The sequence below is a fragment of the Stenella coeruleoalba genome (assembly GCF_951394435.1).
Source record: "Stenella coeruleoalba genome assembly, chromosome: 15".
In the NCBI taxonomy this organism is placed as follows: domain Eukaryota; kingdom Metazoa; phylum Chordata; class Mammalia; order Artiodactyla; family Delphinidae; genus Stenella; species Stenella coeruleoalba.
Window position 1 is genome coordinate 15,808,242 of NC_137161.1, and position 17,259 is coordinate 15,825,500.

Sequence of the window (17,259 nt, forward strand, 5' to 3'; positions counted from 1 at the left end):
CTCTTTAGTTTGAAACACTCTGCCTTTCAGTGTTACTTAATGTCCTATACATACGTGCATCCTTACATCCTTTCGGTCACCCCAAATGGTTTATATATCCCACAGTTTAGGAAACAGTGCCCATCTTTTCTGCTTAACTTGGGCTCATCCTTCAGTTCTTAGACTTAATATAAATACCTCAGATTAAATATAAAGTCCTTCCAGGACTACTCCCTAACTGATTACCTTCTCCTTACATAGTAGGTATTAAATACACTTTTACTGAAAGAATATTTCCTCGTAATACTTTTTCATAGCAATTATCACAGTATGCCATGGTGCGTTTCTGTCCATTGTCAGTCTCTTCTTAACTTGGCCATAAATTCTTGTGCACTTCTGTACCCCAGATCTTGACAAAGTGGACCCCCAGGGAATGCAAACGAGATGAAGGAATAAACCTTGCTCTGTTTCTGCAGCCTCCGGCTGGTTTAGCCCCGCCTCCTACCCCCAGCCCCGCCGAGGGCGGTGGGCGGGGCCACGCATGACGCAGGCCGCACGTTTCAGGCCTGAGAAACCGTTGCGTGTCTGAGGAGACGCCTCAACCCGCAGTTACTACAGCGCTGGGAGCTTCCGCCTCGGCCACCTCCATCACCCGCATCACCATGGGAGCAGTGCTGGGCGTCTTCTCCCTCGCCAGCTGGGTGAGTTCGGGGTCTGGTGTCTCCGTCGGTCCTGTGGTTTGGGGGAGGGCGATAAGGGCTCCCCAAGCGCAGACCCCGACGGGCCTGGCGCCCGGGGCCCGGGGTTTGGGGGTCCGGCCCTCGGCTGCAGAGGGTATCCGGGGGCGTCCAGGATAAAATCCGCGATGCCCTGCAATCAGGATCAGGCGGTTCGCCTTCTGTGATTGTGGAGGAACGTAAGAGGCCAGCCCTCCATTGTTTACAATTTTGATTGCCCCGCCCCGTGAGCCGTCCGGCCTCGGGGTTCCTCCGGAGCTGGAATGGGACCTGGGACTGAGCTCGGCTCCCGGGGCCCGGGCTCTCTGGTTCATTTCCAAGCACCTTCTTAAGGTGGCGTCATTTATTTGAGCGGGGGTGGGTGGGGCTTGAATAATATTTTTATCCCCTAGCACAGGATTTGCCAAAGCTACAGAGTCTGTGGCAGAGGTGAGGTTTTAACCGAGGCCTGTCTGCGCTTCTGGCGCAGTGGAAAGACGGCCTCGTGGGTTATTATTAAGAATTGGAAGTCATGGCCTGAACATTTGGGGACCCTGTACAAGTCATTTCTTTCTGGTTTACCTTAAGATGAGGACAGTCACCCCAGCATTCCTCGCCTCAAGAGCTGTTGTGAGGATGAAGTGGATAAATCGGTTGAATCACTTTGTAGATTGTAAACGCCTTTTAAAAATTCCTTTTAAAAAAGGAATTTTGGGATCTATGGAAGAGAATATGATGAGTTCACTCATACACTCGCTTCCGAGGAGCATGATTCCTTAACTGCCACTACTTTTTCTTAGGGACAGAATGTATTTTCCATCCTTTAAGGTTGTTGATCTTAAATGAAAAGGGCAGTTGGTCTTTTAAGGGCCTAGGTTGTAGTGGCTCTCCAGTTTTTCAACCTTGACCCAAAGTAAGAATAAATTTTACGTGCTTGATTTAATATACCCATTTAGACACAGGTTGAAATAATTCTTACCTTTGCCCCCTGCTGTACAATTTTTCTTTTCTTTCACATTAAAAAAAAAAAATTCTGGTCAGTTGATTTTCTTTCTTTCTTTTTTTTTTTTTTACAGTTTACTAGTGGGTCAAACTCACTGTTTACAAAATAGATTTAGAAAAAAAATAGTTAAGAAGGAAATTAATTAGGGCGTGAATTGGTAATTTGAAACTGGAAACACATTTTGGCTTTGATGTAAAGCTGAGATTTGAATTGATGCCATCAAAGCATTTCTACCTATAAATCACTTTTATATTTTATTAATTCCTTTTGTTCAAGAGGAGCAGCAAGGAATTCAGTGTACCAGAGAATGGAATGAGTGAGGGGAAGAATAATAGAAAATGAAGTCAGAAAAGTAAAGGGAGCCAGATCACGTAGATACCCATTGGCCAATTTAAGGACATTGGCTTTTACTCTTATGTGATTATGGGGATCCGTTACAGAAAGGAGGAATGATGTGATCTGACCAGTGTTTTAACAAGGTTGCTGTGTGGAGAAAAGATGTTAGAAAAGAAAGGGTAAGCAGTGTAGGGGAGGAAAAACTTCCATTCTCAATGGGTTAGTGGTTGGGGCCTGCGAATTAAACTGAGAAAAGACAAATTAGCAAGAGAAAAAAAGAGTTCATGTACTTGTGCAACCCACATACACGCAGGGGTTCTTGGTGATGAATAACTCAAAGAGGTGATTAGAATATAGGGCTTATTATATGCCTGACTTAATTGGGGTTAGGGTTAGGATTGGGTGGGGCAGAAAAGGGCTTCCATGGGAATAACAAATAGGTTTCTTTAGGAAAGACAAATGGGTTTTTAGGAGAACAAACAGGAGATAAGAAAGTTTGTGATAGTACTTGTTTCTGTGAGTGCAGAGGTCTTTTTATCTTCTTCGTGGCCATAAAACTTCCTTGGAGAGACAATTTATGGCAGTTGTTGCTTTCAGTCAGATGAGAAAAGCTCTGAGAAGGCATTTTTTTCTGCTTCTTTTGAATCTCACATGTCTTCATCTGAAAATAATTTTTATACTAACTCAGGGTTCTGAATGGGTTGCTATAGCAGCGAGACAGGAGCTATTGCATTTAATCCAGGTGAGGGATAATAGTAGTGGCTTGGACCAACGTGATAGCTGAGGATGCTATGAAAGTGGCCAGATTCCGGATACATTTTGAGGATAGAGCTGATGTGCTGACAAATGGAATGAGGGTTTTGGAAAAAGAGAAGGCATGGAGGATGACTCCAAGGTTTTTGGCAACAGTCACATACTCTTCCTTTGGCAACAGGAAGAGTATGTGACGCAACCTGGGTCCTTGGACTCTTTAATCAACAGAAATTGTTAAGAGGCCAGAGGAGAATTTCAGCCAAGCAAGAGAGAGAAAAACAAGTAACAGATGGGGGAACTGGTTCCTTAAATGGGATATGGGTAGGGGCGGATCAGTGGGTTGAGCAAGAGGTGTGGCTTAGGTAATCTGCTCTCCCCCTTGGTGGGGCTCTGTGCAGGGGTCGCGCACAGTACCCTGCTATTGCTCTGTGCACCTCCGAAGTGGCAGTTGGTTTGTGGCTTTTTTGTATCTTACCGTTCATGTGTGCAGTTATTTTGAGTCCCTTATAGTTTCTTTGTATTCTGTTGCTCAAGGGTTAGTCCATGTGCAAGCACTCAGGTAAAGGGTCCCAGGTTCCAGCCTCTCTCAAATAGAGTTGTTTACTGAGAGGGAGAAGTGACATAACATAGAGTAGGACAAGTTTGTTCCACAGATTGAGTACCTACTGTGTAAAGGTGCAAGAGATATAACACTAGGTGGGCCCCCCTCAAGGTACAAGATGTAAACAGGTAAGTAGGTGTATTGGTTTGCCAGGGCCTCATAACAAAGTACCACAGAATGGGTGACTTAAATTACAGAAATTTATTGTCTCATGGTATTAGAGACTAGAAGTCTGAGATTAAGGTGTCAGCAGGGTTGGTTCCCTCTGAGGGTGGTGAGGTAGACTCTGTTCCAGGCCTCGTCCCCGGTTCCTGGCGGTTTGGTAGCCATCTTTGCTGTTCCTTTGCCTTATCAGGCTCTGCCTTCATCTTCACATGACGTTCTCCCTGTGATGCATGTCTGTGTCCAGATTTCTCCATTTTATGACATCAGCCGTGTTTGATTAGGGGCCCACTCTTCTCCAGTATAACATCATTTTACCTAATTACATCTGCGGCAACCCTGTTTCCAAATAAGGTCACATGCTGAGGTACTGGGGATTAGGACTTAAAACCTACGAATTTTGGAGGACACAATTCAACCTAAAGCAAACAGTAGGCAACTATCATTAGTTTATTTAATTGGCTGGGGGGAAAAATAGCTAAAGGGAGTCAGGAGTGTGAGACTACAGACAAAATAAACCCGTAGCAATTAGTGTCATTGTTTTCAGGTGTAAAATGTCTGTATTTCTATCTGCGACCAGATACAGACTTCTATTACAGTCTTTTGACCCAGATTGTAGTTAAGAGTTGGAGATGAGCCTGGGTGGTCAGTTCCCCGTGGCTGTTTTGCTTATGGATATTAACGGTTACCTTGATATACAGAGCCCCTGCTATGAAAGGCATTGTGCTAGGTGCTATGTATTCCTGACATTATCTCATAAAAGATTATTACTGGGACCATACTGTAAAACCAGAATCCCCCAGCGTTGCATTTGCTGCTTCTGCTGGTGATTCTGAACTAGCGTATCCTTGTAATGTGACTTCATAACATCACCTGTCAAAGCAATTCAGGTGGTTTCCTATTCAAGTGTATAGAAGAATGACAAAGTATATCCTCTCATCTGGAATGCTCATTAGGAGAATTTAGCTGACCAAAGATCCAGGTTACTTTTTTTGCTTTAATTGAGGTAAAATTCATATTACATAAAATTAACTATTTTAAAGTGACATTCAGTGACATTTAGTATATTCACAGTGTTGGGCTATCATCATACCTGTCTGAGTCCAAAACATTTTCATCACCCCAAAGACAAACTCGATTTCTGTTTAGCAGTCTACTCTCTTCTCCTCACTCCCTCCAGCCTCTGGAAACCACTAATCTGCTTTCTATCTCTGGATTTACCTATTCTGGATATTTCATATGAATGAAATCATACAATATGTGACCTTTTGTGTCTGGCTTCTTTCACTTAGCATGATGTTTTCTAGGTTCACCTATGTTGTACCAGCTATCGGTACTTCATTTTTATGGCCAAATAACATTCCATTTTGCAGGTATACCACATTTTACTTATCCATTCATCAGTTGATAGACATTTGGGTTGTTTCTGCCTTTTGACAATTGTAGATGGTGCTACCTTGAACATTCATATACAAGTTTTTGTTTGAATACCTGTTTCAGTTCTTTCGGGTGTATATGTAAGAGTGTAGTTACTGGGCCATATGATAATTCTATGTTTGACTTTGAGGAATCTCCAGGTTACTTTTTTTTTTTTAAATAAATTTATTTATTTTTGGCTGTGTTGTGTCTTCATTGCTGTGCGTGGGCTTTCTTTAGTTGCGGTGAGCAGGGCTACTCTTCGTTGTGGTGTGCGGGCTTCTCATTGCCATGGCTTCTCTTGGTGTAGAGCATGGGCTCTAGGCACATGGGCTTCAGTAGTTGTGGCACGTGGGCTCAGTAGTTGTGGCTCGCGGGCTCTAGAGCGCAGGCTCAGCAGTTGTGGCACACGGGCTTAGTTGCTCCGCAGCATGTGGGATCTTCCCAGACCAAGGCTCGAACTCCAGGTTACTCTTGAATGGAGCCGAATGTCTCTTGCTTTCATTATTTATAAGGGTTTCCATGTAATGTTGCCTTATGCTGTAATATCAGATTTGGTAGCTAGGATTCCCAGAAAACAGCAAGTGGAGTTAGTTTCTATTTTTCTCAGTGTTATTGTTTTTAAATAAAATATGCTGTCTGTGAGAACATAACCAACATTTATTGGGCTTTTACTGTGTTTTAGGCACTGTGTTGAGTGCTCATTTAATATAGCAATGTCTGAGGGAGGAAGATTCTGTTATTGAGTTTAATTTACAGATGGAGAAATAAGCTTACATTATGTAACTTGTTGAGGTAAAGTGGCAGAAATAATATCAACTCCAGAGCCCATGCTTTTAACCACTTCCTCCCAGCTATAGTTCTCAGTTAAAACTCTCAAAGCCTGGTTGGCCTCATCTTCTGTTCTGGATGTCACAAAGGAGTCCACTGAAGGAGGTCTCAAATGGTGATGATGTGCTTATTACAGGTTCCATGCCTTTGCGGTGGTGCATCTTGTTTGCTGTGTAGCTGCTGTCCCAACAGTAAGAATTCCACTGTGACTCGCCTCATCTATGCTTTCATCCTCTTCCTGGGCACTATTGTATGTTGTATCATGTTTCATGAAGGGATGGAAACTCAGCTGAAGAAGGTAAGTAGAGGTAACCATAACCTTATTTAACGTAGTGGTTTTTATTATTTTTATATTTTGCAGAGTTTTAGTTGTAATTAGTACTTATTTCTTCACTGTTGTGAAAGTCAAGTTCGTTGGATTTGTTGGCATTTTAAATTTTGGTCATAGTCAAGACACAGAATATAAAGGTATCAGTCTTTTCCCAAAGTAAAGGTAGTCAGAATGAACATCTTTAGTCTAACAGCTTTGGGAAAGATATTAAAAGAGTGGCCCTAAAACTTTATCTTTTCTTATATGTTTAGTTTTAAACATTTAAACTAGACTGGCCCTTCACCTTCAGAAGGAGTGGGTTGTAGCATGAAAACTCATGGGAAAATGGGAGATAACCTCATCCACAGGTAAGGGCCAAAAAGAGAGCACTCAGGACTTCCCTGGTAGTCCAGTGGTTAAGAATCCGCCTTCCAATGCAGGGGACGCGGGTTTGATCCCTGGTCGGGGAAGTAAGATCCCACATGCCGTGGAGCAACTAAGCCCGCGGGCTGCAACAAAGAGTCTGCACGCTGCAATGCAAGATCCTGTGTGCTGCAGCTAAGAGCCAACGTAGCCAATAAACAAATAAATAAAATATTAAAAAGAAAAGAGAGAGAGAGAGCTCTTGCCTTTTATTTTCAAAATGCAACTTGTTTATTCTATTTGGTGACAAGATTGTAAGTGAATTGGAAGGCAAAGAGAGAAGTCCCACAGGAGAGTCTTGCAGTTGTTTAAGTGGTCAGTTTTAAAAATCCAGGCTTTCCTATTGTGGAATAGAATCTCTCTTTAAATGTGGATATTCCCATAACATTAAAATTGCTTTTTCCAGATTCCTGGATTCTGTGATGAAGGACTTAAAACCAAGGTGGCTGATATAATCATGGATAAACACTGTGATGTGCTGGTTCGTTATAAAGCCGTATATCGAATCAACTTTGCCTTGGCCGTCTTTTTCTTTGCCTTCTTTCTGCTCATGTTAAAAGTGAAAACGAGTAAAGATCCCAGAGCAGCGATACACAATGGGTTTGTAGGAATTATTTATTATTAACTTGTTATGTTATGATGTGCACCCTCCCCTTCAGCAGTTCATGTTGCCATTTTGATGAAAGCAGTAGAGTATGTAAATCAGTGGCCCAGATGTATTTCCGACCTACTATACATGGGAAGTTGTTTCAACATCATTTTCAGTTGGAGCCCTGCAGCATGGAAGAGGTAGAGTGGACAAGGACAATCTTGTCTTTTTCCTGTATTTTTTAAAAATACCTTTGCTTAAAGTGCCTAGATTTTTATGGAACACCTATGAAACAGTTCAAGCATTGTACTAAGCACTACACACACACACACATTTTTTCTTTCTGTTGTTAAAAGAGAAACATTTACCTGATATATTTAAACAGTATACAGAAAGATAAATAGTGAATATATTTGGGCCCCTGATTCACATATTCTGTCGCTTCCCGTTCCTGATCCCCGGTTCCCCTTTACAGGGAGGTTAAATAAATTGCCTAAGATGTCTCAGCTAGTGAGGGTTGGAGCTAGGATTGAAACTCAAGTCTGTCCAGCTCCAAAGCTGCTTTCTTTACACTCTGCCATACAAGGCAGTCTTTAAAGATTGACTGAAAGCCAGGTTTGGTCCTGGCCTTTGCCAGTGACGAACTGTGTGATTGTGGGCAAGGCATTTATGTCCAATCGCCTGATGTGCGGCAAGCCAACCTGAGATGCTGAGGTTTGCAGCAGAGACGGGAAGACAGACCTCAGATCTGCCTCCCCGAAGGCGAGAGGCTTTAGTTATTTATGGGATAGAGAAGCAGAGTAGTCTTAGGTTTGGGGAAAGGGAATGGAGGTAAGGAAAAGGTGAGGTAATCAGTGTTCTGCACAGGTGTATCTGAATTACATGCTTCTTAATAGGATGCATGTTCAAAAATGGAGATGCTTAGCATAATCTGAGGGTAGAGTTTTTGGCACTCTGACATCAAAAGGATCATTCATTTTTGGCACTGACATCAAAAGGGTTATTCATTGCACATCTGTGCAGGCCCTGTCTTAGGGTCAGTGGTCCCGACCAGTCTTAGGCAGCTTGAACTGGATAAAAACTAACTCCCAGTTTCTGAAAAACGGCTTAAGCCCCCGTTACTATAGTGACCCACAAGTCAGAGGCACGTTATCTACAGGGGTAGTTAAAAAAGAGTCTTGTGGTATATTATCTAGGCCATATGAAGGTTGGAGGGTATGAAATTTGAAAAAAAAAAATTACGATGAACCTTTTGAAGGCAAGGCTGCAAGCGGGGGTGGTTCTATAACCAGCTGTTCCCTTAGCACTGTTGTGTAAGGCAAGCTCAAGAATTTCTGTTGGGCACCAGTGTCTGTTAACTATGGGGCACAGTTTCAGGATGGGTTTTTTAACACTATGGGGCATGGTTTTCCCATGTTGTAAAGGAAGGATTTGGTGATTCACTTTCCCCCAGATCTAAGTTGATTGCTTTATATTTAGCTAACATCGTTAGTTTAGAATGCTCCAAAATTCTAGAAAAAGGCCTATCTTTAAGTGCTGAAAGTAGGGAAATAACATGTTTCTTTCTTGTGAATGTGCATGATTTGGTCTCTGTGCTAACGTTTGTTCTTAAGTTGTGTGAAGTATTGAGTGAAGTAGTTTCATGTCAAATGAAGAAATAAGCCTAATCATGTTGGAAGTGGCTAGTAAGGCTTTATTTTTGCATTTTAGAAATTCATTTTTCTCAGTGTAAGGGCAAAAATTAGCATTTCATAAGTGTACTTTTATATTTTAATAGGTTTTGGTTCTTCAAAATTGCTGCCATTGTTGGTATCATGGTTGGATCTTTCTATATCCCTGGGGGCCACTTCACCACAGGTATGGTTCACTATTAGGGGGTCAATTATAATCTATACAAACTCTACAAATGATTGAGTTAAAGCTACATTTTCATTACTGATTTTTGCAGAACTGGTAATTAAATGAGATGGTGTCCAATTACCATGACTTGGTACTAATATTAAGATATTAATTGATTGATTAAAGCCGGGAGGCATTCAGCCCACTTCTCAGCTATTCTGGAACCATATGTTCGTTTGCCAATATTTTAATAGTTTCTCTTCTCACTTGGCAATACCACGTTAATCGGAGAGCTTGTCAACGTAAGGGCTTGTAACCATGTGTTCCACTATTCCTGTCTTAACCTGCTTCCTTATCGTGACATCTGTGGATTTCCACTGTGATTTTTATCCCTGTAAGTAAAGGAAAGGGCTTATATCTTTTCCATTTGGAATGTCAGACCCTAGGCTCCCCTTGGCACAAGCTAGAACAAGTTTGAAAAGGTCTGAAACCCAACAGAACACTTCTCAGAGAATGCCTTTGAGTTTGGAATTGCAATAATCTTGCTGTACTGCTGGAGACAATGTCTTTATTACCTCTCTATTACTTGAATTGAAATCTTTTTAGAATGTTGGACAGTAACATTCTGAAATGTTGCTCCTATGGTGAAGAGTAACTGTGCTTTTGGTTTGTAGCCTGGTTTTTTATTGGCATGGTGGGGGCTGCCTTCTTCATCCTCATCCAGCTGGTGCTGTTGGTGGACTTTGCTCACTCTTGGAATGAATTATGGGTAAATCGAATGGAAGAAGGGAACCCAAGGTGCTGGTATGCGGGTAGGTATCTAAACCCCTATGAGAGCCATACTGCCTTATGCTACGTTAAATAGGGTGAAAATTGGTCCTCGTTAGTATAAGAGTTTGTTATGACTGTGGGCATTCATGTTTGTTTTCTTTTTTCTAGCTTTACTGTCTGTCACAAGCATGTTTTATATCCTGTCAATCATCTCTGTCATATTGCTCTACACATACTACACCAAACCAGATGGCTGCACAGAAAACAAGTTCTTCATCAGTTTTAATCTGATCCTTTGCATTGTGGTTTCTATTATGTCAATCCATCCAAAAATTCAGGTATGGTTGTGATTTCTGCTTCTTCCTCCTGTGAAGGATTTTTAATGAATGCTAAACTTGAAACCTAGGTAACCTGTTGTATGAATTTATGTCCAAGTTTATCTACTTAAACATTTTTCTACTTCAACACGATAAAGTCTTCTTAATTATAACTTAATCACTCTAAAATGTGCCATGGAGGGCCAGTAAATGAATAATTTCCCTATTATTTAAGAAAAAAATCTATGTAACTTGAGAATTTATCATTCTTATAAAATTGTTTATATCATGAGACTGATTCTTAGGAATCTTTAGCAAAGATATTTTAGGGGAATTCAACTAGAAAAAATAATTGATTTTAATATTTAAAACAACTCATGCTCCTGAGTTTCCTCATTTAAATACAATATTTTTAAAATTCAGATATGAATTTAGGTGTGAAAAGAACATCTAGACATCACCTCTCCTTTTTTATTTTTATTATTATTATTATTTATTTTTTTTTTTTGCGGTACGCGGGCCTCTCACTGTTGTGGCCCCTCCCCTTGCGGAGCACAGGTTCCGGACGCGCAGGCTCAGCGGCCATGGCTCACGGGCCCAGCCGCTCCGCGGCATGTGGGATCCTCCCGGACCGGGGCACGAACCCGTGTCCCCTGCATCGGCAGGCGGACTCCCAACTACTGCGCCACCAGGGAAGCCCTCTCCTTTTAAAAAAAAAAAAAAGTTATTTTATTTTTGGCTGCGTTGGGTCTTTGTTGCTGGGCGCGGGCTTTCTCTAGTTGCGGTGAGCGGGGGCTACTCTTCGTTGCGGTGCGCGGGCTTCTCATTGCGGTGGTTTCTCTTGTTGCGGAGCTCCGGCTCTAGGCGTGTGGGCTTCAGTCGTTGTGGCTCGCGGGCTCTAGAGCGCAGGCTCAGTAGTTGTGGCGCACGGGCTTAGTTGCTCCACGGCATGTGGGATCTTACCGGACCAGGGCTCGAACCCGTGTCCCCTGCATTGGCAGGCAGATTCTTAACCACTGCGCCACCAGGGAAGCCCACCTCTCCTTTTAAAAGTGAGAAAACCGAAGTTCCAGAGAGGTGATGGGTCACCAAGCTAGCCAGTGGCAAAGCTTAGCTTAGATTTCACTGTACCAAGGAACTAGTAGTAAATCTAAGCCTTTGTGTGATATACAGGAATTTCCAGGATTATGAAATGCCTGAGAACCAGTAGTGCATGCCTCCTCTTTCTTGGTTCTTTTTCAAGCTAACTCAAACTGAAAGGTTACTTGTCATCTTTCAACTGTCAGGCAGAATTAGAAGGTTCTCAATTAATAACAATTCAGTGGGTCCCAGGAAGTATGCTGGGTTTTAGAAATTCAGCCCTTGCAATTCCTATGGCATTGTTTTCTTTTTGATTCTGTAGGAACACCAGCCTCGTTCTGGCCTCCTGCAGTCCTCTATCATCACCCTCTACACCATGTACCTCACATGGTCAGCCATGTCCAATGAACCTGGTAAGGGAGTTTTAATAACGCATTCATTTGGTGAAAAGAAAGTAAGAAATGAGAATGTCCCTGGAAGCCCAGTGGTTAGGACTCCATGCTTTCACTTCTGTGGGTCTGGGTTTGATCCCTGGTCGGCAAACTAAGATCCCACAAGCCACGCCACGCAGCCAGAAAAAAAAAGAAAAAGAAAAAAGAAAGTAAGAAATTACTCCTTTGGTGGGTGCAGAAACTAGAGCTGGAGCAAATGTCAGACAAACAAATGAACAGACAAAAAACTTCACTTAAATGTACAGTGTCCACGGTATTTACCTTTCACGTTTTATTCTCCATGTCTATTCATGGCTATTCAGAGCTGACAGCCTAAAGGACCACAGTCCTTTATATAGTCCAGGCTTTTCCCTGGACTAAGTCAAACTAGTTAAGAGCTGAACAAGGCAACATTGTTTTGGCCCTTTGTAGAATTACTTTAATTGAGTGTTACTTTGGTGGTACAGGCTGCAGAAGAAACAGCTGCAGGAAATCTCCTTTTGTAGATCTTATGGGATTGTTTCTCAGTGGGGGTATTTTATGGACTCCTTTTCAAGGAAAACCATTATTTCAGACCATTCAGTGATGACTCAACTTACTTTTATTGTATTCCTATGTAACTATGTAGAAACAAAACTAGGGATAAACTCCTTGTGCTGTTTTTTTTTTTTTTTTGCTAACCAGGCCAAGTTTATTGAATCTAGCCTTATTTTGCAAACAAATTAGTTTTTTTTTTTAAGTTTTTATTTTATATTGGAGTATAGTTGATTAGCAATGTTTTGATAGTTTCAGGTATACAGCAAAGTGATTCAGTTATACATTTTCCCATTTAGGTTGTTACATAATATTGAGTAGAATGTCCTGTGTTATACAGTAGGTCATTGTTGATTATCCATTTTAAATATAGCAGTGTGTACATGTCAATCCCAACCTCCCTAACTATCCCTTCCCCCCCGGTAATCATAAGTTTGTTTTCTAAGTCTGCGTAAACTTGTGCTTTAAACACAACTATAGAGCCAAAAAGACTTGCCAGTTAAATTTCAAACCCAGTGAAATCAAGATTGACATTTATGATATTTGACAAATACTTTGTTGTTGTAGTTTCATTTCCTTTTTTCTAAAACTAAGTCTGTAGTTGCAACACAGATGCGTTGCTGGCTGCCCAGTTGCAGGTTCTTTGAAGTGTAGCATTCCTATGTTTTAAATCACGAATGAGTGATGTATAGCACACCCCTCAAATCCTTTTGGACCAAGATGAGTTATACTGAAAGATATAAACAGTTTTTCATTTTCAGATCATTCCTGCAACCCTGGCCTATTGAGCATCATTATGCACATGACCTCACCAACCTTGGCTCCTGCAAATGCAACTGCTCTTGCCCCTACTCCTGCTGCACCGTCGCAGAGTGGGCCTTCTCTGAATAAAGAGAACTTTATTGGGCTGGTCGTCTTTGTTCTCTCCCTTTTGTATTCTAGGTAAGTTTAAAAGTACTTAGGACAAAATTCTTAGGAAGGTTAGTAATAGAGTGAAGAAGCTATTTTGCTTTCAAAAAACAGTGAGAAGAATTACAAAAATTTAACTCTTCCTTATTAAAGTCATTGACTTGCTTCAGTTACCTTGCTGTGTACATTTCTTTAAGTTCAGTAAATCCTCTCATCGAATAATTCCTCCCAGGCTTACTAAGAGATATGTTCTCCTTTGTATAGGAGGATAAAGCCTTTACCTGACTCTGGATCAGCTAGAATACTGGCTCTGAAAATTGGTTGGCTTATCTTTTTTTAAAACAATCTTTATTTTCTGATCACTGTAAATAATATTTAAACAACTACAGAATTTTATACATGAAATGTTAGTCTGTAGTTAATCCAGGACACCAGATATAACCTATGTTAGCAGTATTCACTCATTCTCCCACCCATTTTTATTGATATTGTCTGTATAAGTGCATGTTACTTTAATAATTTTAAAATATGCAATAATAAAAATGGGCAAGGATATATTTATATAAATTAATAGCTTAAGTGAGAACAGTAGGAAATGAAATGGTCCTCCCTCTAAATTTACCTCTGCTATGATTAACATTTTGGTACATATTATTTCAGGCTTTTTTCCTTTGTTTATACTTACTGTCTATTGACCTATCTGTATCTATATAATTATGCATATTTTTATAAATAGTTACATAATTTTATTTATATCACTTGATATCTAATTTTTTCAAAATAAATTGGGAGCGGGCTTCCCTGGTGGCGCAGTGGTTGAGAGTCTGCCTGCTGATGCAGGGGACACGGGTTCATGCCCTGGTCCGGGAAGATCCCACATGCCGCGGAGCGGCTAGGCCCGTGAGCCATGGCCGCTGAGCCTGCACGTCCGGAGCCTGTGCTCTGCAACGGGAGAGGCCACATCAGTGAGAGGCCTGCGTACCACAAAATAAATAAATAAATAAATTGGGAGCATTCTATATAACAGTATATATACTTTCTGAAATGCCTATGAATTTGTCATAATTTGGACAGCTTTGCACATAATGTGTAGATTTATCCTTTTTTCTTTTTTTAATGATTGCTTAAAATATGGGTTGGCAAATAACAGCCCTTTGGGCTGGCTTCCTGTTTTTGTAAATAAAGTTTTATTGGCATACAGCTATGTTCATTTGTTTTCATACTGTCTGTGACTGTTTTTGTTTGTTTTCCTTTGATTCTTGATATTGGGGGCAAAGCTTTTAGTCTTTCACTATTAAGTATGATGTTAGCCCTGACTGTTTGTTTGTTTGTTTGTTTTTGCGGTACACGGGCCTCTCACTGCTGCGGCCCCTCCCGTTGCGGAGCTCCGGACGGGCAGGCTCAGCGGCCATGGCTCAGGGGCCCAGCCACTCCGTGGCACGTGGGATCTTCCCGGGCCGGGGCACGAACCCGTGTCCCCTGCATCGGCAGGTGGACTCTCAACCACTGCGCCACCAGGGAAGCCCAGCCCTGGCTATTTGATAGATGCCCTTTATCAGTTTGAGGATGTTCTTCTCTATTTCTATTTTGAGTTTTTATCATGAAAAAAATATCAGATTTTTGTAAAATGCTTTCTCTTTGTTGAGATGTTCATGTGGGTTTTGTCCTTTATTTGTATGTACTTTTTTATTCAGTCATTTAACAAACTTTTAGTGAATATCTGCTGTGTACTAGAAATGCATAGATGACTAAGGTCATTGTCAAAAAGTTCTATGAATAGCAAGGAAGACAGGAACAGTAAGTGATATAGCAGAAGGAAGAGTAAGGAGCTGTGGGAATTTAATCCAGCCTAGTGATAGGGTGATGCCAGGGAAGACCTCCTAGAGGGCACAGCCTGATCAGAGAATTTAAAGGGTGATTAAGTTAGCTGGGAGAAGGTGGGGAGTGCATTCCAAGCAAAGGAGAGAGGTACTTGTGAAGTCCTGAAGCAGACATTGAGAGCATAGTATGTTTTGGGAAACTCCTAGGCAGTTAAACCCTCAAATTGTAACTGATGAGAGTACTGTCTCTGTCTTGTGATGACAGGCATTTAAGCAAACCCTTCAGAAGCCCTTCGGTCCCCAAAGCAGGAGCAGTTCAGAAATAACCTTCATGTGTATAGACCAGTGACAGCATTTCGTGTTCATGGCCCCTTTCTTTTTTTTTTTTTTGCGGTACGCGGGCCTCTCACTGTTGTGGCCTCTCCCGTTGCGGAGCACAGGCTCCGGACGCGCAGGCTCAGTGGCCATGGCTCACGGGCCCAGCCGCTCCGCGGCATGTGGGATCTTACCGGACCGGGGCACGAACCCGCGTCCCCTGCATCGGCAGGCGGACTCTCAACCACTGTGCCACCAGCGAAGCCCAATGGCCCCTTTCTGACTTACCTTCTTGGGGTCGCTCTCCAGCATCCGCAATGCCAGCAATAGCCAAGTAAGCAAGCTGACCCTGTCAGGAAGTGACAGCGTGATCCTCCGTGATACGACTGCCAACGGCGCCAGCGATGAGGAAGATGGACGGCCTCGGCGGGCTGTGGACAACGAGCGAGAGGGCGTGCAGTACAACTACTCCATATTCCACCTCATGCTCTGCTCGGCTTCCTTGTACATCATGATGACCCTGACCAACTGGTACAGGTAGGAGGCAGAGAGAGAGAGAGTCGAGGGAAAAACAATTAGCCCCTCAGGGTTGCCTGTAAAGTCTACATCCATTGTCCTGACTTCAGAATCCCCTTTCTTTACCCTTATAATGAAGTTGTGTTCAGTGCTCTTTTCTGAAATACTTTTGACTTTTTCTCCTCTTGCATTTGAAATCCAGTTGGAATTCTTACGGTGAAAATCACGGGAAGCCCTTCCAAACTTGAGTTACTTGAGAGAGAAAATCATGACATTAAGTGAGCTGACTTGTCTTTGTTCCCTGATATTTCTCTGTCTAGAGATGTCCGTATAGAGTATTCTGATCAAAGTAATCATGTGGTAAGGAAGGAGAGTTTCAGGGAGGTCATTTCAATCTAGACTTTGACCAATATGTAGAAGAGCTAGATGTTCCTGAAGAACTTTTTGCAAGGAATAGTCACAGTTCTTCATGCAGGCAAGAGATAAAAGCTGTTTGAGAGGCAGAGTTCCCTGCTCATAAAAACTAAAAACCACAGCTTTCTCAAGTCTCTTCTAGAAACTTACTAGGGAGTCGTGTCAGTCGAATTTCACTGGAGCATTTCTTAGCTTTTGCTGAGGGGCTGCTGAATGCTGAAATTAGGCTCCTTTACCTACCTCTCTGCTGTTTTCTTAGCCCTGATGCAAACTTCCAGACCATGACCAGCAAGTGGCCAGCTGTGTGGGTCAAGATCAGTTCCAGCTGGGTCTGCCTCCTCCTCTACGTCTGGACCCTTGTGGCTCCGCTCGTCCTCACCGGTCGAGACTTCAGCTGAAGCTCTGAGTGCCAAGGACACACTGAAATTCATAAAGGTCTCCTTTGCTGAAAGCTCACATCCCTTTTACTTTTGCTTCAACTAATATATTAAGCAAACTCTCTGCAAATAAGACTATATCCAGGTTTATATCAGAGGGCAAGAGTGAATGATGCTTAATGCAGGATCAGAACTTTTCGTTTATATCTATATAATGTTTATTTGTAAGGATATAGAGTAAAAGGAACGTTTTGCCTTTTAAAGTGAACTACAGCTGTGCTGTGAAGAGAGTTCTTTATTAAGACTTATAGGTTCCTACAACTTTGATTTAACATGTAAGACAGAAAAATGTTGGATATTTGAGGCTGTCGTTAATATATTTCTATTGCAAAATCTTTAAAAAGCATAGTAATTATAATAATGCATTTCTATGACAGTTTTCTTCTGTGAAAGTCTTGTGTGAAACAAGCTCTTTGTTCAGTCCTTAAACTCATAGTGCTTGGGGAGAGGAATACATGTGTGGGTCTTGCCCCAGAAGAGGGGTTGCTAGTATGGCTACTGTTTCTATATCTTGAGTTTTTTCGTTTACTTTTTTTTATACTACAGTCTTGATGCTGCTTGATTTAAGCCTGTGGCTTTGCCAGAAATGTTAATTTCAATTAAATGCTTTGTAGGTTTGGTTAAACTGAAGATTCACTTGGGAAAACCGTGCAACTTTAGTCTGTGTAATTATCTTGTTATGAGTATGTAAAAGTATAATGCATGTGAATTTATTATTTGCACTATAAAGGTATTTGATTAAAATAGAAAGACAAGC

At 41.7% G+C, this 17,259-nt stretch overlaps 1 protein-coding gene across 1 annotated transcript; it reads left to right on the forward strand.

Moving 5' to 3' along the window:
- The first annotated feature begins 519 nt into the window (after positions 1-519).
- On the forward strand, positions 520-17,259 carry SERINC3 (serine incorporator 3). The gene is made up of 10 exons (XM_079945265.1): positions 520-680; positions 5,934-6,095; positions 6,937-7,130; positions 8,897-8,976; positions 9,633-9,770; positions 9,898-10,067; positions 11,449-11,539; positions 12,853-13,033; positions 15,445-15,672; positions 16,325-17,259. Exons 1-10 carry the CDS (start codon positions 642-644, stop codon positions 16,461-16,463), a joined length of 1,422 nt encoding a protein of 473 aa, XP_079801391.1. The 5' UTR covers positions 520-641; the 3' UTR covers positions 16,464-17,259.